The sequence below is a fragment of the Polyodon spathula genome, chromosome 1 (assembly GCF_017654505.1).
Source record: "Polyodon spathula isolate WHYD16114869_AA chromosome 1, ASM1765450v1, whole genome shotgun sequence".
Classification (NCBI taxonomy): Eukaryota; Metazoa; Chordata; class Actinopteri; order Acipenseriformes; family Polyodontidae; genus Polyodon; species Polyodon spathula.
Window position 1 is genome coordinate 67,506,545 of NC_054534.1, and position 26,636 is coordinate 67,533,180.

A 26,636-nucleotide genomic window follows, 5' to 3' on the forward strand; every position below is an offset into this window, starting at 1 on the left:
ACTGTCAAATACTGCAGTTTTAAAAAGATAAACAAAACAAAACAGACGGCCTCTCTGCTCCACACAGTCCATTACTGCTTACCATCACACAAGCAACCAGCAGCCAGCCCCTTTAACTTCCCTGCATGTTAAAAGACTAAACCAACTGCACAGTGACCACTACAGTATGTTAACAGACAAACTTTCACTGGATGTTTACATGAAGGTTGATTTATTTGGCAGCTTTACACCTTCACCAATGGCTACAATTAAATGCTTTGACAACTAAATAAAAACTGTGTAAATCTGTAAGCTCTGAAAAGCTGCAGTGATTTAAGTAAATATAAAAACAATTCTCTGAATTTTTAACAAATCAATACCAATTTGTGTGAGATGTTTAGTTCCGCAGCAGAACGGCAACCTCTCTGGCACGCAGTTAAGCAGCACCATCTCTTAGCTGAGTTTAGTCTAAGCTAAAAATATAAAAAAAATATTGACCACTGCCACATTTTTTTTTTGCATGGAGGGGTTCTACAGCTGTTGTAAAACAGCTGCATTTGGAAATCCTCAATGCCATAAAACATCTAGCTGTAAATATATATATATATATATAGTATGCAACAACAATAATGGTCAGGAAAGGTGATTCTTCAGCATCCTACTGTAAGTCATCCTTGAACTTTCAACACCAGCGAAAACTGTGAACACAAAAAAATATGCTGTCTGAGTAATTTATGTTCATTTACGGATGGACAATTTAGGGTTATTTTCCGCATTGAATTCTATTTCTTATAAAAGTTGTGTCCTTATTAAAAACTGCTAGCGATGAGCAAAGCAATTGTGAAAAGCTGCTTTTTAAAGAAAATTAATCTTCATGCCTTCCCTGTGCATGCCTGGCTGGCTGGCTGGAAGTACTAGTGGACTGGAGAGAACGTGTGGAACAAGCAAGATGTACATTCACTTCAGTTTGGTGCCATTTATAACAAGACAATTAAAAAAGACAGTGCATACAGGGATATAGCGAGAATACCAGCTGCTTCAGCTCACGCATTTTCTCGCATGCAGGTCAAAATGCAAGTGCATCACTGAGGGAGGATGAACTATAAAATATACTGTACACTGTAAAAACGTCTACCCGGCAATGAAACTATGCTTCCTGTATGAAACAAACTGATATTAACCAGAAACTATTCGGAATCTCATCCCTGTTTCTAGATGGTATTGGAATGAATTCTCTTAAGAAACTCCTTAAAGAGAATTATCACCACATCTAAATAAAATCCCAGTATACATCGAAGGAGACAGAGACGAGCACAGTAGCTTATAATGAAGGCTCAGAGGAACCTTAATAGAACCCTAGAAACAAAGGCAAACCTGCCTAAATTGGTCCCAGATTAAAAAAAAAAAAAAAAGTTGGAAACTAAATGTTGAACTACTACATGTGCTTATGCATATTTCTCCCCCCACCAAAGATTACTATTGTGTATTGGGCCTCACATGTGCTCCTTAGACCTCAAGTCATTGCTATCTTTTGTGTTTTTTTTTTTTTTTTTACAGTTCAGAGTTTGGTAATGCAGAGTTTAGCTGTTTCCTTAAAGTGCTGAAAATGAATGGCTGAACTAGAAACCATTTTCCAGTCGGCTGGTGAAGTCAATACAAATGTCAAGAACATTAGAGAAAAATACATCTTCAACTTGGAAAACCATTAACAGCTATTATTACTTTGGTAATTACAATACCAGTTTTGTTATACCCAAAGTAAAAGATGATAAAAGGTTCAACAGGCATGTGTTTTGAAATTGATGTTATTATTTATACATTACGCAATGGCCATATTATACTGTATAAAAGTGTTTTCATTTTAACTTGCGTAGTTAGCGCACACATTGCATCTAGTATAACTGAATGAGTAATTAATGAACCTAGTATACATTTTTAAAAGAACTTTCTCTTAATAAATGACTTACAGATAACATAGATTCTTCTAGACATCAACCTTCACCTTGCTAGACTGGCACGCTTATTTCCCATTGCAGAATTGTGTTAAGTTTATGATTACAACCAAAAGTGATTGTGTCATTTATCCTCATTATTATACACACTGTAAAACAGTAACAATCTTCAGTTAATGTCTTTGGATCAGATTTCCTAGGGTTTTCCGCAGTACACCAGCTTAAACAAGAGATACTTCAAGAATATAAACACCTTGCGAAAGAGGCATTCCAATTCTCAGAAAAAGAAAACCATTTGAAGAGATCTTTAATGGCCAATAAATCCATCAAGATACTCCTCTTTGGCGGCTGAGGTAGATGCCGCTGCTACTTAGTCTAATGTTTCTGCCATTTCAGGGGGACTGCTGATTTTACACATTCAGGAGATTTTCATTTATTGGACTTTACTGCTGTATTTATGACTGTGGGAAAATGCTTTTTTTTTTTGTTATTATGAAGTGCCATCTTGTTCTTTGCTTTTCATACTTGTACCTACTTCTATCGAAGTTTTAAAAATACCAAGTTGTCAGCAGTGTCTACAGAAGTCAAGCTTAAAAAGCCTATAAACTGCCCTTAATGGCTTAGCATTCAAACTGTACTACAGAGATACAACAGCACCTTCACAGAGCTAGAAGAGACATACTGGGAACTCTGAACTGAACAGCTATCAAAACTTCACCCTTTTATACTTCATAATAAAACTGCATGGTGGCTTGGTGGTGTGAATCATGGAAGTCTATTAAGAACTTAAGCTGAGCTCATCAAATTCACATTTAAACAAACTGGGAGACAAAAAGGTATCACCACCCAAATGATGCTTGCATCTTTAAGAACTACATCGTGAGCTTACAGCATGGATGCCACATTATTTTACTTTCATTTACCCCTTTTTAATTCAGTTATTTGGAAATGTTGCATTTCATAAACTGCTTAACTTGATGGATCAGCCATCTACCTTTTCATAACCTATTAAGAAGGTGTGCACTCTAACTGCAAGGCTAACCTGAGCTCTTAACTATGCTAAAAAAACAGTGTCCTATTATGGTTATAGAATCCAGGCCTTTGGAATAAAGAAAATAATATTACCAAATGAGCAAAGAATGTTATGTGTCAAAAGGTGGCAGGTATAAGAACTCTGGCTGTCATACTGACTCAAAACATGTTTTTGTGTACAGAATCAATTAAATAAAAAAAAGCAGACATGTCTGAATTATGATTTTCTGCGAATACAATATGTTCATGACATGTTTGGAGAAAACCTAAATAAAATGTAAAATGCTACTGTTATTGGGAACTGGATAAAAGTAAGATATTGAATACAACAATAAAGAGAATAATAGAATGAGAATGAATGCATGTTAGCTTAGTATCTATTCATCTTATATTTTTAATATCCCTGTTATAATATCTTATTTGTACAAAGTTAATTTGATCATAGGCCTTTAGTTTAAACAAAGTTGCTACCACTAGATCAAAACTTACATAAAGCACCTTTTCCCATTCTTTAAAACATACCTTCAGGAAAAGCAAATTAGTAATATGTTTTGTGTTTTTTTGTTTTTTTTTATTAATCTAGGAAGGAGTCATCAACTGCTTACAAACTACTATCATACTATCCTTAACAGAAATAAAGTACCAGAAAAGTAGGGCTTTGGTTGCCGCTATAGAACTCTATTTGAATTCTTGCTTATTAAATAAAACATTATTTCCAATGCAGAACAATCTGAGATCTGATGTACAGTATATACAATTACAATGTTACTCCACACCAGTCTTCTTTAACTAAATAGACCAATAGTAAAAAGTCAAGCTGAAAATCAATCACAGTCCTTTAATTGTGGTTGTCATACACCTCCTTGTGTGTCTGTTATGGGCATTCAGACAATGATATTAGTGCTATATTCACAAAGCAGAAGCAGCCTCATTGTTCAGTTAGCCTTTTCATGTTTTGACTAATAACAAAAATAATTCATTGTCCACCAATGACATACAATTTCAAACAACCACCCCTAAAAATGTAATTGCTGTCAGAAGTGTTGCAGGATTTATGACACAATCAATATTCAAACAATATTCACAGCTTTCTGGTCCATTGCCACATAATGATGCCCACAGGCATGAGTTGACCTTATGCACGTCATGCACCAACACTCCAGAAGAAATCTGTGTGAGCTTACAACCAGTAATCGAGGTCCTGTGTGTCCACTCTGGGGGGCTCGGTTTGTCTTTGTAGCTCAGATTCTTGTAGCTCTTATCCTAAATGTGAGAAGTGTGTTGCTTTGCAATTGAAAATATAAAGACTTTTCATAAGTGCATAATGGGCAGAGAGGTGGATTTACACACTTGTGTTGACCCACATAAACAGACTCGCAAACACTGATAGACATTGTTTATGTCAAAATGACCCCCCTGTTCAATTGCTATTCTTTGTTGGTAATTAGAGGTTGCTTTAAAACCTGCTTGCATTTCTTTATTCTGGAGACATCATCAGAATTTATCATCACTTTTAATACTCTGATTACATTTTCAATCAATGGCTAATGTCCCCTGGAGCAACACCGTTTGATTATTTTAAAAAGAAAATAGCCTAAAACAGATCACATTTACTCAAAAGAAAATTTCTAATGTACAATATGTGAGATGCAATTTATTATTACGTGCTACAGATCAGCATAAGAAATACCTATAAAACGCTATTTAAAGTTCAATCTACACTTTCAACTGCCCATGCATTAAATCTACTTTCTAGTTCCCTATTTTAATCATCTGAAATAATAATAAAAAAAATTATCAGGATTCTGTCTTCTTTTCTTCTCCTGCTGTTTCTGTTCTTGCTGTATTACTTTCACACCATTAGTGGCAGATGTGATAAAGAATGAAACACCCCATTAATTCTTCACGTATCTCTCTCCCTTTCGGAGGCCAGGGTCTCATTACAAATTTCTCATTCTGCTTCAGGAACCAGATGACACTCGATAATGCCAGTTATCAGTCATTAGGAGGCTCCAATGCCTCAAGGACCCCTTTTAATTATCTCTCAAAGCTTATTCTGCCTGGCAGCGGGGCCAAAACTACATTTCATACCTGGACTGGTTTGTGAAGGAATTCCTAGGAATGGAGTCCCTTCAATTTATTTATCTCAGAAAAATATCACTACATTTTGAAACTATTACCATCCACATTACATGTTAGAGAAATTTAGCAGGGCTCTTCCCAAACCAGTATTTGGTATTTATTTTATACTGGTGTACACCAAATTATTTTAATATGCATTAATATTAATTCATTCCAAGTTTTTATTTGCTAGCCCAAAAGGAAATGTAATCTCTCTTTACAAGAGGTGGCTTCTAACAAATTGTAGTGGACAAGTGCATTTCTGTTCTTTTTTAATGTTCTCCCTGTACTGTACTAATTAAGAGATCTGTGAATCAGCAGAACAGAGGGTGTTAAAACAGATGCCAATCTGAAAGCTGGTTGCTGTTACATGTGGGCCTCAAGTAAAAAAGCCATACAGCAGAATACAATAAAAACGCTTTGATGTATATTTCTTTAACCATTTCAGCATTTTTTAATGCATCTGTTTAATATATGTGAGGTATTAAAACAAATTAAAATATGCAATGAATTATAGCATGACTGCAACTGGCTAATTAATACAGTGCAATACGAAAACTTGTGGTCTCACAAGCTACAGGAGATCTACTGCATATAAATTACAGCATTTGGGTCTTAACACAGTTTTGCAATCTGGGTTAAAAATAAGTAAATTGGAAGATTCAAATTTCTGTCAGTTGGGTTGACAGTTTGTGGCTCCCTAAAACTGAGGAACGTTGTATTTTGTCCCCTCAGGCAGTGTAACTCAGCATTACGCTGCATATGCTGTAACAAACAGTTTTAGATTTCTTGTTTTTAAACTCCGGAAAAATAGGCTATGTAGCTGAAAAAAATTATTAATTATAGAATTATTTTCCTCTCCTCCTTTTAAGATCATTGCTGCTTTCTAGTTATCTCAGCTTGCTAAGTTTGCCTGTCTGAGAATGTTGTAGCAATCGATGTGCTGTCCGTGCACACACCAGAAGGTTTACTAAAAGGCAAGTCTATTGATTCTGGCAGTGATCAGTATGTGGACTGTTTTGTATGCCTACACAACAAAGAAAAAAGTTGCAATTAGGGAAATAACAGTAAGTTACAGTATTACTGTTTAGTATTTGTTATTTTGAGGCAGAAAGACTGTAGTATATACATTTACTATAATAAAATAACCTATAATTACACACTACCTTAATTTATTTCATTAACGTGTTGCTCTCTTAAATAAATGTTCCAGAAACAAGCAGTCAAGTATATGGTATAGAAAAAGACTGTCACAACAGTGCCAGCTAATTAATGCTGGACTTTGCTGCTCTGACCTGGTACTGTACCATCCGTAATTACAGCTCATCCTATAGATCATCTGTTCTCAGCACGGCTATGGTACTTAAAGATAGACAGCTGCAATACTATATCCCTGTTCAACCTAACGGCCATCTGACTAATTGTAGCACACAGCTTGATGCAGTTCTGGTCGTATGAAGCCAAAGTATCGCACCATAGCTTAGGTGGAAGGCAAGAGGAGTCTGCCAACTTGGGGCTGTAAACAGGGGCCTGAGCCGTCTGGCTGCGAGACGGGCCACAGGAAAAATGATTAATGAGCAAAGCGTAATAATATCAGGAACCTGATTAGCACCACAAAAAAAGGTCACAGATCAAAGTCGTCTAAATTTCATGAGCTGCAATCATTGTATTCAATTTGCCAAAAAAAAAAAAAAAAAAAAACTAATAACAAAAATTAAATAAACACTGGTACTCCTTTTAATCAATGCCTTCTGAAAAAACAGAAATAAATGAGGGTGTTATATTTAGTATAAAAGAAGTTGTATGCTTAAAAAAAATGATCAGAAACCATTAAAAAGAGTGTTTTATTAAAGAACTACTATGGATAAGAGTACTGCACATTTATTTGTATTTGGAAATCTAAATAATACAAAAGTAATGTGACTCCAGTAACTCCAGCCTTACACTTTAAAATGTAATCTCCTATAAGTATCAGATGACACCTATCTGGAATAAATTGCCCATGTAACCCTGCAACACTGGCATTCTACGCATTAAAATTAGAGGCGGAATTACTTCACTGGGATTAGATGAATAAGAATCAGGATTAATAATGGTGTTGTTTATGTATGAGCAATGAGTTAGCCCAAAAAATACTATAACAAGAAATCTCTGCATATCTTCAGCACTTTCCAGCTGTTTTGGGGTCACAGCATGTGAACAATGATTCCAACGGTAAAACAAATTAACAAGAAAATGAAATATAATTTAAAAAAGAATTTGACTCAAAAGAAACAGCTGCTTGAATCTGAGCTGAGTGCTGCTCTCCATAAAGTTCTTCGTAGCCTCTGTTGAGAGCAGCCGTCTGCGCAAATGTTTCAATTGTATTTGCAAATTAGAGCAACCACCACCATTGGTCTCACCTGAGTGTCATTACCTGCTTGCTGTGGAGACCCTTAAAGTTTACCACACTAAATTTGCATGGTAATTTTGCAGTTTTCCAACACTTCTTTCATGGTTATACTAAGCATTTACCATAGTTTACCATCTTTTAAAATATGCTTTATTGCACCTCTTTTGGCTTTACAATTCTTACCTATGCTTAGCCATGTTTTCACTATGGTTTATTACACTTTGCCAAACTTTTCCTATAGTAAACATTTATATGGGAGCTCAATCTGAATAATCAAATACAGGTAATTCATTCATGCAATTATCTTAAAGAAAATGTAGCTCTGAAGCAACTGCATATACAAATGGATTAAATTCCTTTGAAAAGGTAAGCATACTGGCTGAAGGTGTCATACTGTAGGCCCATATTCACAAAGGATTAGTGTAACGATTAGTGCCATACAATCCAATGCGTTTAATTCTGTGCTAATGAATTATAAATAGGAGACAGGTGGTCCAGACACCAGGATAGTGACAGGGCATCTTAGCCGGGCAGGAAAATGAAACCCTTTCTTTAAATAACAATTCCCTCAAATCTGGAGAGCACTCTGACACAGTATCATGCAGACACAAACAGATGACGCTTCTCTTACCAGTCTATTTATGCGGACAAACTCTTCTGGGGTTTTAGCCCACGGTGGAAGTTCGACATCAGACACCACTGTCCCGTCATCCATCACTCCCAGATTGTAATTGTTAGAGTTGACAAACATCTCCGGAAGATAATAAAATTCAGGAATCAATTCCTGAATGAAAGAAGAAGAAGAAGAAGAAGAAGAAGAAACACCAGCATTTTTTATTGGTATCACAATTTTGAAAAATATGTTCATTTTTAAAGTGTAACCGCGACTGACAAATTATGGTTATTTTCTTGTGTGACTGTACTTGATTCATTTGATTGAATTATGCTGAGATTAATTATTCTGTGATTAATTAAAACAACCATGAAATAAACAAACTTAATTACCTACTTATTACAAACTTAATACCTAGCCAGTGGTATGATGCTTTACTACAACAGGAAAGCAGTGAACTAAACACAAGTCTAAACTACACATTGCACTTCATGTAAGTTTGCAGTATTTATAAAAAAAGACTACATTTGAAGAAATTATCATAAAACAAAATAGCAAAATTAGGTAACATACTAAAGATAACTTTTCCCTTGGCATTTGTCAAAATCACAGATAAGCGACTTTTTGTCATGTAAAGCTGCTGAAGGAATTAAACTTTTCACATCAAAGGCACCACTGAATGTGACAAGCAGCCAGGCACCGCAGAGATAAAAAAAGTTTTATTATTATTATTAAATTGATTTGCGAGAAAAACAAAAATATAAAAGTAACAAAAAAATAAATAAAAGGGGTTAAACAGTTGGAAATGTTTCCTAGAAACCAGGCCGACTGCCAAAAACTAGACATGTAATGTACTTATTATCATCATGAACAAACTTCAGCCTGTGGTAACAATAAGAAGCTTGACAGTTTCATTTTATTGAGATACTGAATTGAAACATGTTTCTTTAACAAATACTCTACACACAGATTCAGCTAGGCCCATGGCTTAAATAACAGTTCTACAAAGCAAGTGGTAGCCCGAGTTGAACTACTTCTGACCTATAAATACTATGTGCAAAAAGATAATGCATTTCACTATTAGTTTGTGCTCTCTATGCCAATATGTCCCAATAACAGAAACATGCAGGCACACTTAGCCAACAGGCCTAACTGCTGTCTCCTTTATATTTTCTGAACAAAGGAACACACAACCAGACTTATGAATGCAGTCTTTTAAATAGCAATGTAACGTTGCTGACCTACACATAGTGATAAGACAGCAAATTAGAGAGATTATGACAGTCTGATATCAGAACAGAGTAGATAGACAATGCACACAAAACTTTCAATTCATTTACAGATGTATTAAGCAGAATTGCCACCTCCACAGCTTCAAACAACTGAAATGCAAATTAAAGTATTGCTTTTGGAAACCCACTAAATAAAGACTTATGATTTTTTTTGTGTATGCCAGTCTTAATAAAGGGGACTATCCATAAATGAGAACTGCAAAAAATGCCCTTGCCTCAAGATTAATAAATATAAGTTTAAATGAATAAAAGGGTGTGTATGTTTCTTTGCTACAATTTGGCTGCAGAACAGTAACGTCGTATTGGCTAACCATTATTAACCTCCTCACATAGTAGCCAATAAAGGAGGAAAAACAAAACGGTCTTCCTTTCTACTTCAGTCATGACTGCTTAGGTCCACAAAAGGTCAATGCTTATGGCAACTGGAGAAGCCCCGAATTCACAGCTAGTGACTGGTGTAAAATGTGTCTGCCTTTTAACAAGCTCAAACTGCATGCCACTTAACAAGCAGAAAAATACAGGGGTGATATCAGGGCTATGATGTGCAATGGCCCCGTACAGCCATGTCAGAGGCCTGCAGCTCTGATCTGCAATCCTGTCTTGCCATGGGTCAGTGAAGCAGTGGTCTCCTGCACCCCTCTGGGCCATTTTGAGCAGCTACGGCCTTTCAGGAAGCTGAAGGCAACAGTAAAGATCACCAGATTGTGGGCAAGGTCAGGTCAGAATAGCCAAGGCAGAGACAGCCCTGATCAGGTATTATATATATATTATATATAAATCTTGTCCACTATTAAAGTCTCTCGTTTAGCAGAACCTGACATACACTAGAAGGATAGATATGTTACTATAGTTATCTATATAGTCATAACCTGCATCCAATAAAGGACGTATCATATATATTATATATATATATATATATACATATCACAGCTATATATTGCCACCATTATGATATTATATATATCACTATTATATAGTAATATATATATATATAGCAGATATATACACACACACACATATATATTATATATAATGATATATATATATATATATATATATATATTAATATAATATGTGGCTCATTGGGCACATACACAATGTTATTTACATTTTAAATAGTGAGCAGATATGTTACAGTGAGCAGATATAGTGAGCAGATATTGTTCCTTGTGATAACAAAATATGGAGCTCAAGTCATGTTATTTTATAAAACGGCAGGTGCTCACTGTTTGGTATTTGAGTTATGTTAAAATTGCCAAAATTGCCAGGACTGTCACATCCGACTGATCCATCTGCATAATCGTTTTCAGACTGCAGTGGCTACAGCACAAAAAATTCTCTGAAGAGATAACCTGTACATAGGCAGAATGACTGTGGCTCGCCGTCCACTACTACTACTACTGACTCGGACACCGCATGCCCTTTCGGCGGGCAGTCAGAGTCGGTAGTTCACATTTATTTTCTTTGCGCCAGGCTGCAGCCATTCTTTCTGTTCCGAAAGAACCTCCTGCTGCTGCAGTTTTTACTTTTTTTTTCATTTACCCTGTTCGTGGCTCCACCAGGACTCTTGCTAGACTGGCCATCTACATGACCAGGAAGTGTAAGACCACCGGGGAGGGTCTCTGATTGCTGAGCCATGTTCAGGGCCATGGTCCGGTCCCGAGTTAATTTATAGCACGCCCATGCGGAGTCTGCTGGCGACAGGATGGCCTTTGTCGACCAGCAGGCTCTAGATGGCATGCTCTGTACCCCCCCCCCCCCCCCCCCCCTTTTTCTCTGACTGTTTAATTTGCTGTCGTTTTGACGGGTTTTTCTTTTAATTAGTTAATGGCTAATCTTTGTCAGCACCCCCTTTTGTTTAGGGAATGCTAAACCCGAATTTTTTCACTGGCTGCCATTGGGCAGCTGGTGCACCAGCTGCTACTGAATAGCTGGGTGTGGTTCTTCTATTGGCTATGAAATACTACTACTACTACTTTGCGCCAGGCTGCAGCCATTCTTTCTGTTCCGAAAGAACCTCCTGCTGCTGCAGTTTTTACTTTTTTTTTCATTTACCCTGTTCGTGGCTCCACCAGGACTCTTGCTAGACTGGCCATCTACATGACCAGGAAGTGTAAGACCACCGGGGAGGGTCTCTGATTGCTGAGCCATGTTCAGGGCCATGGTCCGGTCCCGAGTTAATTTATAGCACGCCCATGCGGAGTCTGCTGGCGACAGGATGGCCTTTGTCGACCAGCAGGCTCTAGATGGCATGCTCTGTACCCCCCCCCCCCCCCCCCTTTTTCTCTGACTGTTTAATTTGCTGTCGTTTTGACGGGTTTTTCTTTTAATTAGTTAATGGCTAATCTTTGTCAGCACCCCCTTTTGTTTAGGGAATGCTAAACCCGAATTTTTTCACTGGCTGCCATTGGGCAGCTGGTGCACCAGCTGCTACTGAATAGCTGGGTGTGGTTCTTCTATTGGCTATGAAATACTACTACTACTACTAAATACCTTCATTGCTCATTTCTTGTAAAGACGCTGACATATCTCAATTTTCTTCATCACGGTTTTCTTTTGGAACTTCTCCAATCACATGAAAATAAATTGTTATCTCCTCATCTTGGTTTGACACGTTTTCAAACTGTCTGGAAATGAGCCATCGCACTGATAAATGAGTGAAATTGGCGGTGTATGGGATTTGAAGTTTTTAATGTGTGATTAACAGTGGATACCAATAAACTACATTCCCAGAGTACATTACGACTGAGCTATGAGAGTTTCGATCTGTTTTTTTTTTTTTAAATGTTTGATAAAGACTTTGCCAAGTCCCCACTTGGCAAAGCCTTTAAATCAACTTAAAATGATACCTAGACCCCTAGACCTGGGGGGTTCCCAAGGGTGTAACATTTTTCTCAGTACTGCCCCTGTAGGCTGGTGGTGGTAGTGCAGTGTCTTACACACATATAGTTCACACACTCCCCCCTATGATGTTGATGGCTGCGAGCATGAGCCAGCTGGGAAACCAGCTCACTAAGTGCCTTAGTGTTGAACAAACTAAGGAAGACTCTTTTCATAGTAAATGTTGTTTAATTATAATATTAATAATGTAAAATTCTATGATGGAAGTATCTGTTTAATTTCTTTTCTTTTAATCCTCCCATTAAGCAATGCAGCAATCGGTCTGTGCACAAGTGTTTTAGTAACAATCATGCCGGCAATAAAATAAGACTAATTAATGCTGAATCTTTAACTTAGAAATATTCAATTAAAGTGGACTGCTTCTTACATGTATGCTGCAGTATTTAATCTATTATAACTATTGTTATCGATTAATAAAAATAGCAAAACAAGAACACCAATAAAACATGCATTTGGTCTAAGTGTCCTTTTTCCATTACTAATTATCTATAATATCCCCTTTTCTTACCTACAGTGGCACTATTGTGCTTCTGTTATATATGTTTTTTGCAGAAACACACACAGCAGTGTGTGAGCGTCGTCTCGCACTATCCAAGTGGGGACTCCAAACTATCTCAGCATTAATTAATCTACTGATCAATTTTCATTATCTGTTATTGACAACTCTAAATTCTAATTCTTTGCTCAAGTTACAGTATTCTTGTAAATGGTTTTGAGATTTAAATATTTTTAAAAGGTAATTTGTGAATTAAAAAAAAAAATGGAAATATGGAATAAACAGTTTCATTACTATTTTGGTTAAACTAATTATAACCACTTATTTTGATGTAAGATTTTAATTAACTCTGCTAATTATAATGCTAAATATCAATATATAAATATGAAATCATACCTATATCTAAATAATATTTACATAAAATAGAATTTTGAAATACATTAATTGTCTCTATATACAAAAAAAAATCAAAATGGAGAAAGAAAATCCTATTTTGATACCAGAAAAGATATACATTTAATATAAAAAAACAGTGTGAGCATAGCATGAACTAACAACAAAGTATAGCACTAATACCTCTAAAAAACAAAACATATATACATATATATACACACACATATATGTATGTATGTATATACATACACATATATCATATATGTATATATATAACATATATTATATATATATATATGTATATATATATGTATATATACATATGTATATATATGTGTGTATATATATACTTTAGATATATACACATACGTATACCATATATTAATATGATATATATAATATATATATATATATATATATATATATATATATATGTATATATACATATATATATATATATATATATATATATATATATATGATATATATATATATAATATATATATATCTCAATCTCCAAATTTAGTCTTAAAGTGTGTTTTGCATTCATGTGTTACTCCGAATGTAAACCACATGCTTTAATATTTTATGAACCCAAATCGGCAATGAACCAATACATAAATAACAGCCAAAATCAATTGTGGCAACAAAAACCTGCTGCATTACCATGAATATTTTAAAAGGGACTGACGCTTGTTAAATCCTCCTTTCAGCCTTTGAAGGGTTCAGGAGACTGTTGTGTGAGTAGCATGGTTTCACAATGGACTCCCAAAAACCACCTTAGAAGGAATAATTCCGAAAAGGTTCAAGTAAAGGTTATACCCCAGTTAAGCAAAATCAGGATTAGTCTGATCCTTTGATCACAAACCCTGAGGCTTTCACGGTAGAATGACAAGTATTGGTTGTGACCACACATATGCTTCAGCTTTCTTTATTAAAGGGCGATACCTACTGACGAGTCGTATCTGTGCAGCCAGTTCACGTGACTCCTCCCTCAAAAAACAAAAGCCTGCAGGCGCAGGCAACCCAATAGATATTTGGACAACCAATCAAAATAATACATCTATCAATTCATTGGGGGCTTCTAAAAGAAATACGAGTGTGGGTTGGGAGCAGAAAGGTTAACAGAGATTATTTAATAAAGAAAATAATTTATTGGTCCGATAGGTAAATCGGTGTTTGATTTAATTTCTGAGTAAATTCTGAAAAAATAAATAAAAGTGAAATGACTAATTTTCAGTCATGACTGAATACACAAATCCCAATAAAGATGTATAACTAGGCTTGCTACTATTAGTTTTTTTTTTTAGTTTTTTGCCAATCGCCAATTAATATCAACATTTATTTTAGAAAGAATTTACCATTTTTTCGATCTTTATTTTTCAATTCAAGAAGGGAATTATCTTTATGCTTTTAAAAAAACTGACTTTTTATGCCATTGCGAAACGTCTCATTTATCGAAACCCCTTTATCATATTCAACATGCAACAAAACCATGGTTACCAACATTCTAATTGAAATAACGTTTGGTCACAGTGGAGCTATATTTTGTAACGAAAGATCCTACACAAATTAAAAAAAAGTTCTGAAATAAACCGTAGAAAAGGCAGCACACATAGCATAAATTTACTAGTAAAAATATGCAAAGAACAAAACATTAGATAGTTGAACAGAACTAACTTGTGCTTATTATTCGGAGTCTGAGCTCCCCCTCTCCTGTTTCAGCACAGCTGGACTCAATCACTGGAAGGCAAGGCAGACGGGCCTGCTTCGTCCTGCCACGGAGACTTCAGCTGTCAGTCAGGGTATTGTGCACAATAATCATTGTGCTTTCCTCTTGCGCATCATTTTGAAATCAAACTAGTAACTGTGTCCGTATACCTATAGCAAAAGCTTACCTACATTTTAACCCGCTAATTTCAAACTAGGCGCTTTGAATAACAGGCGCTGGAGCTGGCAAATGAAAGTGCACAGTTGGTGCAGGTCTTGATGATTGACAGTCCTTTAAACGAATGAGAGCATTCTAGGGCTGCTTCAGTCTACAATGTCAGAACAGGGTGACAGTGACAGTGAAACTACAGTACTAACAGACCCTTGAGCTGACTGACAGCAACTCCTAGCCATTCCGAGCAGAACAGAGACTGGACAGACAGTAAGTATAAAAACTACACAAACTACAGATGATTTCTAAATGATTCTTTTTTATTAAGAAAAAAATTTGCAGGTGGTTTTACCGATGTTTGTCCTATATAAATCTATTTCAGTCTGTCATATTTTTGGGGAATTCGACGTTTAACAAGCTTTACAGATTAATATCAAAAAAGTAGCAAGCCTAAATATAACTTACATAACAGGAGCTGTATCTTACCTTTGCAGAACATTTACAAATATACAGTAAGTGTTATTTATAAACGATCATTTCAGGATGTCTAGACCAATATACATTGCTTATAAAACATGGAAAAGATATTTGAAAAGATATTCATATGGTAAATTCTTGCTAAGCGGCCTATGATACCTAACCACACTATGAAATGCATGAAATGCATGTTGTTAGCAGCTTTAGAAACTTGAAATATGATTATTATCAATTCAATAAACCATTAAGCCAACTGTCTACTGTATAAGTTTAATAAATAGATATATGTTACCTTCACATCGGAGGTGTCTCTCTGGCAGTTGCGCCATGCTCTCGACACTGATGAGAAAGTCCTGTCTGCATGGTCAAACTTCCCCCCTTGCAAGTTCAGGAAAAATGTGGTGAAAGGCTCCTGGAAATAAAATGTAGCGAATGATGCATGGAAATCAAATGTCTGCTGTGAGAAAATACTCCAATCCTGTACTTTGCGAAGAAAACAACAATTATTTGGCAAATACCAGCGATTCACAGCACAGAACATAGCCCTTTAGGTTATTTGTATAAAGTTATTCAACAGACAAGTTAGTTTTGTGCATGTAATCTCTACACTTAAGGATAGATAAAGTGAAAAGTTTTTCACTTGACTTATTTCATACTTTCAAAGTAACTTACCTTATTTTAACGTTGTATGCTATTATACCCTTGGTTGATTTTAGCCGACATTTCCTATGACCTTTTGATTACTACGTATGCATATAAACAACCAAACCCGCTTCAAGTTTGTAAAGCAGAAGTTGCTGCGATAAATTTTTATATCAAAATGGTTGCCACCACCAAATTCACCCAAACATCAAACTGCTTCTGTCTGAAAGCCATTTAACCAAATAAATCTGAACTTGGTAGGCATCATCCTGGGGACAATGGAATTCAAACAGGGCAAAATGATGTTCTTTTGTAAAACAAGATGGCTGCCAGATCTACATTTTCTTCTTAAATTTAAAACTGCTTCAGTTAAAAAACAGTTTATTTGATTAACTCCAAATTGACAATACAACTGGCTTTTTCAAAATTGGTGTTTGTGCGTAAAACAGTATGGCCGCACAGTTACTATGGAACACATATAGGAACCCCTATATTCATCCAAGAAGGTCCTTGACCGTGACCTTTTACTTCCCCTTAAGGTCAAATGCAAAACTGGCTTATAATTCTTAATTTATGATCATTTGTTGATTAATTGGTAGATTAATCTGCAAATTATTAACTATAGCAGGTGTCCTGCATAGTAATACTAAAAAAACAAAAGAATGTAAAAAAAAAAAAAAATAAGCCAATGGGAATGTGGTCTTTTTAAAAGCATTATTATTATTATTACTATTTTAGTAAATGTAACACATTTTCACAGAACAACCGTTCTTTTGGGCCACTGTCAGTCACACACCTGAAAACACAAGACAGCTGAGCTGCGTTTCCAACATCGGTTGTTTAATTTACCATTACAGCAGCGTACTTGGCTTCCTTCCTGTACTTCTGCATGTAGCAGAACCTGAGGCACCAAAGAAATTGAGCCGCTCGGAATCTTGTTATAGGTACCCAAGAAAACTGTGGCTACTGACAAGTGATTACTAAACATGCTGTCAGTCAGAAATCAGAGAAAGTAATTCCACAAAATTACCTCTATTTGAGGAGTTGGTAACTTTACTGTTCCCCCCTGATTGCCAGTTATTGCTTGCCAAGGTAAACAACCGAATCAATCAAGCGTTTAAGAACCTGATGATTTTTTCTTTCTTGCTCATTGTGATGCACTGCATCCCTAAGCTTCTGCTCATCGAGTTGAACATTAATCTACGCTTGTCCAAAAGCTTTGAGTGTTACTTACAGTGGATCGCTCATGTTTTTGTGCTTACTTTGTTGGACATTCTAAACTGCTGTAGCCAGTGCTGTTCCATATCGTCTTTTCTGTACTGAACAAAATCCAGTTCCAGCAGTACAATTTTTTTAATTGACAGCTACCAGTAATAATTTCAATTTTGTAAGTGGCGAGTATATCCCTTCCCTTCCTATTTCAGTTCAGGTATTTGTGGTGAATACCCCCATTTTTTTTCTAGTCGTGACCCAAATCAACTACAATGTCTTAATTTGTAAAAAGCAAATGGAAATATTACTTTGAAGTTCTCAATCTAATTCTCAATAATGGTCTCTATACTAAGCAATATTTGCAAAATTCAGCTTATCTTACACCCTACCCTAGCATATTTATGTTCCACCTTTGCTCACTAATGATTGGACAGCTGTAAAACAAGGGGCAGATCTTTGACACTTCCATTGGTTAAACCTACTAAAGACCTTCAACTGTTTATGTCCCGCCTCCGCTCACTTATGATTGGACTGCCGCAGAGATAAATCAGCGATTGGAAATCCTGGCCTGTGATTGGTTAAAACATCATCATAGCAGGAATAGATTTAACTATTGCCCTCACATCCTTACACCACCGGTTAATAGTCTCCGTCTGTCATGTTATTGGTTCACATCACTGTTAGTCCCGCCCACTTCAAAGGAATGCCTCTCTTTACAACATTGATTTACACTGAATTACAAAACACACAATAGAAAGATGCTCCAAACACTGGAACACTCGGAAATTCAAAAAACTCGACGAAAACAAATGACGGGCAGGATATTGACTAGATTATGAAGCAGTCAGCAAACCAGATGGAGACGGAGAAACTTTGCTGACTGCACGGTATGAACTTCAAAAACATTTTCTGTTATTTATTTATTTACGTATGCTGCATCAGCTACATTTTAAAAAATATATATAAAGTCAGATTTACTGTCCAACCTTGCCTCACTTATTTTCTTTACTGATTCATATATTAAATATGTACTGCAGACTAAGCCACAATGGAAAATGAAATGCACCTCATGAAGACAACTGTTACCTCCAGGGTGCAGAAATCTTTCTTGCTCTTCCACACCTGGAGCTAGTTGCAGAAGTGTTGTTCAGGATCTTGCTGTTAAAGGGCCTGCTTGTTGCTTTAATTATAATAATAACCTTAAAGCCACAAGTAAAATGTTGGGTCTTAGTTAAACAATCCCTTAGTATGTACTAGTGGATAATTACCTTAAATTATGCTCAGACTATTATTTACTAGGGTTTATGTCAGCTAGTAGCATGTTAACTAGCTTTATTAATGGAGATTTCTGTGATAGTCTAAGTTATTTGAGAACTTGTTTTACTAATAAAGAATGCAGACTATTTTAGCAATATTATTCGTTAATGCATAATACAGTTAAACCCTGTTATGAAACAATGATTATCGGCAATGAATATCTCTTCTATCTGTCTGACAAAATAACCACAGCACATGAGACTTACAGCACATCAATACAACTACAATATCATCTATCCACCAACACAAATATATGTAGCTGCATCAGCTAAAAGGAGCAGCAACAGTTCTGTGGCTCATTGCATCCAGGCTATTTTATCTTAAAAAGTACTCCTTTTTACTAAGAATCCTCACATTTCTCTTTGCGCAAATTTGGCCATGTTTAACAGTAACCAGGGTCAAAAACAATACTATAAAAATGTAATAAAAAAAAATTGGTTATATCCTGAATGACATATGGTTTGCCATAAAAAGGAGCAGCACATCTATTTTGCTGTTAACACTGCTTACCTTGCCTCCACCCACCCTCAGTAACATTCACCCCCAGCTCCACTTGCTATAACGCTGACACAGTTATCACTCCCAGTTACATAGTTCAGAATAACACTATCCAGTGCCTGGAACTCGCTGGGGCCATATTGGCCTAGAGAGTGGATGATGCATCCAGTTATACAAAACAATTTCACCTTCCCAACCCTGCTGAATACTTCCATGTGAGGAGATGTTTTACTCATCAATGCAGTAGCAACTTAGTGTTCCAACGCAAGCTCTAATAACACCATGCTGATTTATTATCATATGCTTAGACCTCAGCTGGAACTTGTTTTCATTTCACTGGACCTGGTGCCTGTCAGCAAGGCAACAAGAACAGCCCCCCCCCCACCCCCAGACTTTTAGTGCTTAATTATAAATCATTGAGTTCCAATCAGCCAGTCAAGGTTCCAGAGTTACAAACATTCCCTTAAAAGTTTTGAACTGGGCACACAAGAAAAAAAACAATTGACTCTTACAATATTGTATATGCAGCTGATTCTTTTTAGTGGCTTTCGCCATATATGTTAACTTGTAACACATTCCCCATCGTGGTGTTAATTTCCTTGAAGTGGTGGACTACAATCACAGTGGAAGAAAGCCCATTTAGGTCAAATAAAATAATATTTTGGTATGCAAGGCAGGGCTCTTCAAGGGCTCTTTAAGGGGACCAAATTTGAAAAAAGTTAGGAGTAGGCAGGCCAGAAGTATTTTACTATGCGCATTTTTAAGCAATATAAGAAATATTATATAACATAAGGTTAGTATATTGAACAAGAACAATTTTAACACAGGAATAGTACTTCAATATTACAGTGTGAAAATTTACAAACATTTTTAAATGTATGTGTCATATTAATAGTATAACTGTTATACTATTAATATGTAACACTAGATTTTTAGAAAACCCACTACTTACTCTTTAATACATATTACACAGAACAGAATATAAAAAGCAAAAAATGCAAAAATGGTACCAAATTGGTAGAGTACTTACTATTCTCAGCAGCCACATGAGTGAGAAGCTTGAAGTTGAATAATGGGTGCCATAGTGAAACTTTGGGACGTGGTCATCCTCCCAGGATTCAAAGCGATCACAGAAGAAGGCTGCTCTCTTTGGATTGAGAGCTCCTATGGGCTTAAAATAAAATAAATAAATTAATAAATAAATCAATAAAATTGACATCTTATCATTGCTGTACTAATTGTACACTTCTCTTAATAGCTAAGCAGGCATAAAAACATCAAGAAATATTAATGTTCTTCTTCAACTGGCGGTGTAATAAATGGGTAGGACATGAACTAATTATTTAATTAAGAACAATACAACGTAAAAAAAATATTGAATGGTTGATTTTTCAACTGCTGGACATTAAAAAGGCAAAACATGTAAGAAAATACCCCCACAAAACCAAATACAAAACCAAATAAATAACATTAGCCCTGAACAGAATCCCAAATCAAATTCTCATAGATTTACTCCATTATTCAGTTACTCATTTTAAAAAATCATTTTGATCCAGTTCAGTTTTTTATTACTCCCAATGTCTTGCCTCCGGATCAATTGTAATGAAATACCGCCCTTTTGAATATAGAGCCCTAGCCAATTTAAAATCGATTCCATTGCTTTCATACAATAACAGTGTCACTGGTAAATCCATCCAGAACGCATCTACAATATTGATTGCTGCAACAATTGTAACAGTTGGGTGCACAGCAGGGAAAATTACTCGACATCCTTTATTTCTTTGCTCTTTCTGTATTTACTGTAGAAGCAGATCAGCCAGGCACCCATCAAAGAGGCAGACTGTGTAGCTCTGCAGTGAGACTGTACTGCTGACAGTGATACACTATCGGCTTACTCAGTGAAGTTACAGCGGGAATACACACATTGCATTATACATTACACTAGTGCACTGATTTATTGCAGTAATAACATCCACCTCATTAAAAAACTCTGCTTTGCCGTGGCTCGAGTGCTACACATTGTTTACTGCTATAAATTAATGGCACAGCACAGTACATTGTGGAAACCTTCTCACAATAGATCTGCAGTGACAGTGCTGTATATCACTGCATCCCCCGAAGGTTTATGATAAAGTGAAGACAATGTATTGGGCTAATATGTTCTACCAAGGCTGGCCAATATTTCCCTGACAACTGGTCTAATAAATGAGGTGCTTAAATGTTTTTAATTAGCTGTACAGCAGTTACAGGGCACATTTGTTAAAGCATTCTTCTACGAATGTAGCAGCGCCATTTTTTTCCCCCAACCGACTCGCACAGCATGTATGTATTACAATACTTTCTCTTATTTATTAAATGATGAACCTACGCAATGCAGAACATAGACAATTCAGAATTGCCGTGCATTTGAATAAATATCTGAATGCTGAACATTGTTACAATAAGGAACTAAATAGGACTCTGATAATACTAGAAAAGGTTCATTTTTAATTAAATTAATTGAAATTGAATGACACATACCCTCAGGTAACTTCTGTTTCATGCAATTTCATACAAATAATCTTGAGTGTTTGAAACGTCACAGGTTAAGATAAGTTATGTAATTCCTGTAGCTTTAAAATATACAATGCACAATCATATACTGTAATGTACAGAGATATAGGGCAGTCTTGATCTGGCTCTACTCAATAGATTGTGCCAAACTAAAGCTAACTCCTAATTGGTGGGATACACATCTTCACTTGCGTAGTTAGCTAACCACAATATCCATTATGATACTAAAATGTTTCTCATACAGCAGCATCATCATGACTTGCATATTATGCAAGCTTTTTAAAATGCATTATCTATGAAGATGATGATTCTTTAAAACAGCAAGATCATTTTTAAACAGTAAAAATGCATTACCAGTAAATATGACTTTATGGTGTTAATAGAATTAGTAAATGCTTAGTATACTGGTACCTTTTGAAAAATAAAAAATGTTTACACTGTCATCGTATAAATGCACATACTGGTCTGGACCATATTGTTATTACCTATATACTCTACTAAATGTATATAAATACTTTACATCTTAAATATATATATTAATAGGTGAGATAAAATAACACACCAAAACTATCAATTATGTATAGTAAGGTTGTCTTTTTGATGTTAATGTACAGTGGTATTGCCACGATACTCCTCCACACATCCAAAAAATGACTACTGTATATACTGTCTGTATCTGTGCTTCACAGCTTAAATCAAAGTTGATTCTAGCATATAACAAATTTTCCTGTCATTCTTTTTCCAGGCAAATACACTTTGTGCATCCTCGGGTCTCCTGCTCATGGAGCCCTTGGTTTAAAATAACACAGAATGGATAAGGAGAGAAAGGAAGAGAGGCACATCCCTCTGACTCAACCCTTTTAATTTTATGCGAGGCTAGCCAGCAGTCAGCCCAAGAGTTAAGACAATGTGATCTTCCGCTGCAACCGATGTCACACAGAGGTTAAAGTTTATGATAAGAGAACCCAAGAGGGCATAATCACTCCATCTAAAAACATAAATTCTACAACGAAACTATATTCTGTAACGACAGTATGTCACACTATGTTCATAGCTTCGGCCCCAGATGACATTGGTCCCATATGACCTATTTCTATCATAGTGCTAGAAGGCAGGAGCACTGATGCTAAGAAAGAAAAACTGATATTGTTCAACAATATGAAAAAAGCAAATGTAATAAAAGATTGCTGAGATTTGCTAGGAAGGAAAACAAATAAATAAAAAAATAAAATAAAGAAGTGGGTATCCAAAAGACTGACCTCCCTCCCATTTGACTCCCCAGGGTGTGAAAGCTTGACTGAGCACAGCGCTTGGGCTGTCAGAACTCAGGAAAGTGAAAAGTAGCTATTGCTGACATGTTTCAACCTAGTAGGCAATACGAAGCACAAATAAACAGACAGCACAAGGCAAGGCAAGTGAGGTATCAGAGGCAGGGCGTGGAGCCTTTTCTCCAGACCGCAAGCAGATTGTACAGAATAAAGAAATGCATATCAGCCATTAAAGGGAACTGGCCCTGTGCGTTTGCAGCTTGTCTTGAAAGCAAATACACTCTCTACCTCCAGATCTGTTTAAAAGGCATCACTCGGCTACGAATCACTCTGCTTGAACGTCAGTTATGATTTGGTTTGTAAACAGGAGCACTTTCTAATGGCTAATAATATGATGGTGCTTTGTTAATGTCTGATGTTTTTCAACAAGCACAGCAGGTAGTGGGGCCATATCAGACAGGATGTACCCATTTAACACAGAGGGGGGTGGGACTGGGGGATTTGAGGGCAGGTTCAGGCTCTGCCTCTTCAATTTACCTTTTTTATTTAACTATTTATAGGAAGAAATCTTAAAATTAAATTGCAAAGGCATGAAAAACCTACAACAGGACCATTAACAAAAAGGGTTAAATAGTAACAATTAAACCCACAGTTAATGAGAGGCATTAATTTTGTGTAGAATGACTGTAGAATGTATTGCCAATATGGAATGCATGAAAAAATAATGAGTAATAATAATCTTTATTTTTACATAGCGCCTTTCATAGTGGACCACCTTCACAAAGCACTTTACAGAGGTAAGCTGTGAACTGTGCATTATATGCAGAGTCACTTACAATAGGCCATTGATTTGACATCTCATCCGCAGGATGGAGCACAAGGAGGTTAAGTGACTTGCTCAGGGTCAAACAGCGAGTCAGTCAGTGGCAGCGGTGGGATTTAAACCGGCGAACTTTTGGTTACAAGCCCTGGACTTTAATCACTGGACCACACTGCCTCCAGTACTTGGTTTAAAGATTGTAGTAAAGCTGTGCCCTAAATAAAAAGCTCAGTAAATACGGCCTATTACTTTAAACCCCATGCTGTCTGTATAGCTTGGATATGACTTTTCATCTTGCAGGTGTTTCTACACAATTACACTCCGCAATTGTATTTTATCTTTCAAAGGGCATTTCATTTCACAGCTTTGTGATTTATTCAGCATTCCTGTCTAGGGCAGATGTCCACTATTATTGTCTTGTCTTAAAACCAAACCCACGTGGTCCCACAACAGGGTCCATTACACAGACTTGATGCATGGTTATTGCTCGTTTCCCCTTTGAATGGTTTTAAATAATTTAAGCCGAGCTATCAAAATTAAATGCACTCACTCCTCCTAATACAGTGCTCATCTTCTCATCCATAATTCAGATAGGGTGAAAAACATCACAGGTTTACCCTTTCAAAAGTAATATGGTTTGATCATAATTGACATAGTATAAAGCACATCTACATTGTCTGAAGCCTTAACTCTATGTAAAGCCTATAAAATATTAAGTTTCTCTGACAGGTTGGCTACAGTAGTTGGCTGGTATTATTCACTTTATTTTCTGTAATCTACTCCCGCGACTGGAGAAGGGTTCCCCTTAACACCTTCACACATAGCTTGTGTCTACATTTCAGAGAGTTAAAACTAATTCAGACTGAGCAATATTCCTCTTTTGTTCTTGGGGTCAGGCACTCTATAATAAATTAGTTAATATTAACACCTCTATAATTTAGATCGCCAGCAAAATGCATTATTCTGCACCGTTTGATTTATGCTACTGGTATTTTCAAGTGTGTCTGCATCATTATAATCTTTAGGGAGAAAAGTAGTTAATTTTACTTTCCTTAAATGTGATCCATATAGGATTTTGCTTGTCGCTTACATTATATGCTTGTGGCCAATGGTTATGAGCTTGTTTTTAGGCAATGAATAGGCAACAAATGTAGTGAGTGGAGTTATAAATAAATAAATAAATAAATAAATACGCAAGAATTTGAAAACACTTTGTTGGCAGTTTGAAGTAGTCTTTTAGCTAGCTATCAATAGTGGGCAAATTTTTTTTCTTGACCTCAGCTGACACGACCCAATTCCAAGCTACAGGTATAGTGCCTGAGCAATGGTAGCACTGGCTGTAATCAGTTGTTAGTTTGTTGATCAGTAATAGCAGAAACACTGTCTGATGATTAAAGAGGCAGCTCTCTAAATAATTATCAATTGCAATTATACCAAGACTAATCAGTGCCTTTAAGTGATTAACTGGGATTAAATGAACCTAGAATTAAAATGCTACTGTCCTTGCTATACAGATAAGTCACTATTCACTGAGAAAGTTTAGACGTTATTTTTGTCAATTAACAAGCTAGACAATAACTTAAAATAAAGCAGTAAATGCATTTGTCAAACCACCACACACACACATATTGAAGATCATTTCGGACTACGTTAATTTAAAGGTTAAATATTTGTACGATATCAAAAGGTTTATCAGATTAAACGAGAATGCGATTGGAAATATCTATTGTAGGCTAGGAGTCTCCACCCTTGGCCCTCAGTGGTGGAATGACCTACCCACAGATATCTGGACTGCTCTGCCCCTGACCACCTTCCAGTGTCTCCTCAAGACACACCTGTTCAGACAGCATCTGTAATCATCACAACTCTCGACCATACTTGAGTGATTGGCACCCAGTTGTATCAGCTTGTACTTGCACTGAACTGCTCCATACCTTGCTGCACTGAACTACTTTTACCATACTGTGTGTTCTTACTGGACTTTACTCATATATGCAAATACTTACTATAAGTTTTAAAGGGTATATAAGGACCTTTTATTTTATTGTGTTACATGTTCCCATTACTACAACTGTTTAAGTAAGGTGTGTATTGTTTTAATTCTTTTTTTCAACATCTTGACCACTTCTTTTTTCATTTTTAAATTGCAGCGCTCTCTGGCTGTTTCTATAATCGCTCCAAGATGGCCTCATGTATTTCTCAGAGCTACATTTCCTAACATCCTCCTGCTCACTGGTAAATCCGTCTCAGTTAAACACATGAGCAGGAGGATGATGGCAAATGTAGTTTGAGTGGTCCATACAGATCCATGTGAAGCCATCTTGGAGGCAGTGGAATGCAATTTAACTGTTTACAAAAGTGGTCAAAATGTAAAAAATAAATAAATAAACAAACAAACAAACAAACAAACAATACACACGTAGCAACACATGGGAACATGCAACAAAATGAAATAAAAAGGTCCTTATAAAACCCTTTAAATGCTCTAAGTCAAACTCTCTTACTTATAATTTACAGTATTCTTTCTTTATTATGCAATATTTTGTAACAGCTGTAAGTCACCCTAGATAAGGGCGTCTGCTAAGAAATAAATAATAATAAATTACTTTTTTCCACTACCATACCACAAACAAACAAACCTAATCTACTTATATGGATATACATTTTCTTTACACTGCTGCACTGCACCATAACAGAGTAAAAAAAAAAAAAAAAAAAAAACCTGCAGAAAATATATTAGACATTAAACTGGTTTTGCTTTTCTTTCCAATAAAACATTAGCAATTTAAACTTGAC

At 36.0% G+C, this 26,636-nt stretch overlaps 1 protein-coding gene across 4 annotated transcripts in view; it reads right to left on the reverse strand.

The window, feature by feature from the left end:
• lrba (LPS responsive beige-like anchor protein) overlaps positions 1-26,636 on the reverse strand; it is a 283,887-nt gene that overhangs the window by 39,243 nt on the left and 218,008 nt on the right. For all 4 annotated transcript variants that reach the window (XM_041260260.1, XM_041260269.1, XM_041260252.1 and 1 more), the window contains 3 exons: positions 20,230-20,370; positions 15,823-15,942; positions 8,108-8,260 (listed from right to left, as the gene is read on the reverse strand). In XM_041260260.1, coding sequence (XP_041116194.1) covers positions 8,108-8,260; positions 15,823-15,942; positions 20,230-20,370 — 414 coding nt within the window. The remainder of the gene's footprint in view (positions 1-8,107; positions 8,261-15,822; positions 15,943-20,229; positions 20,371-26,636) is intronic.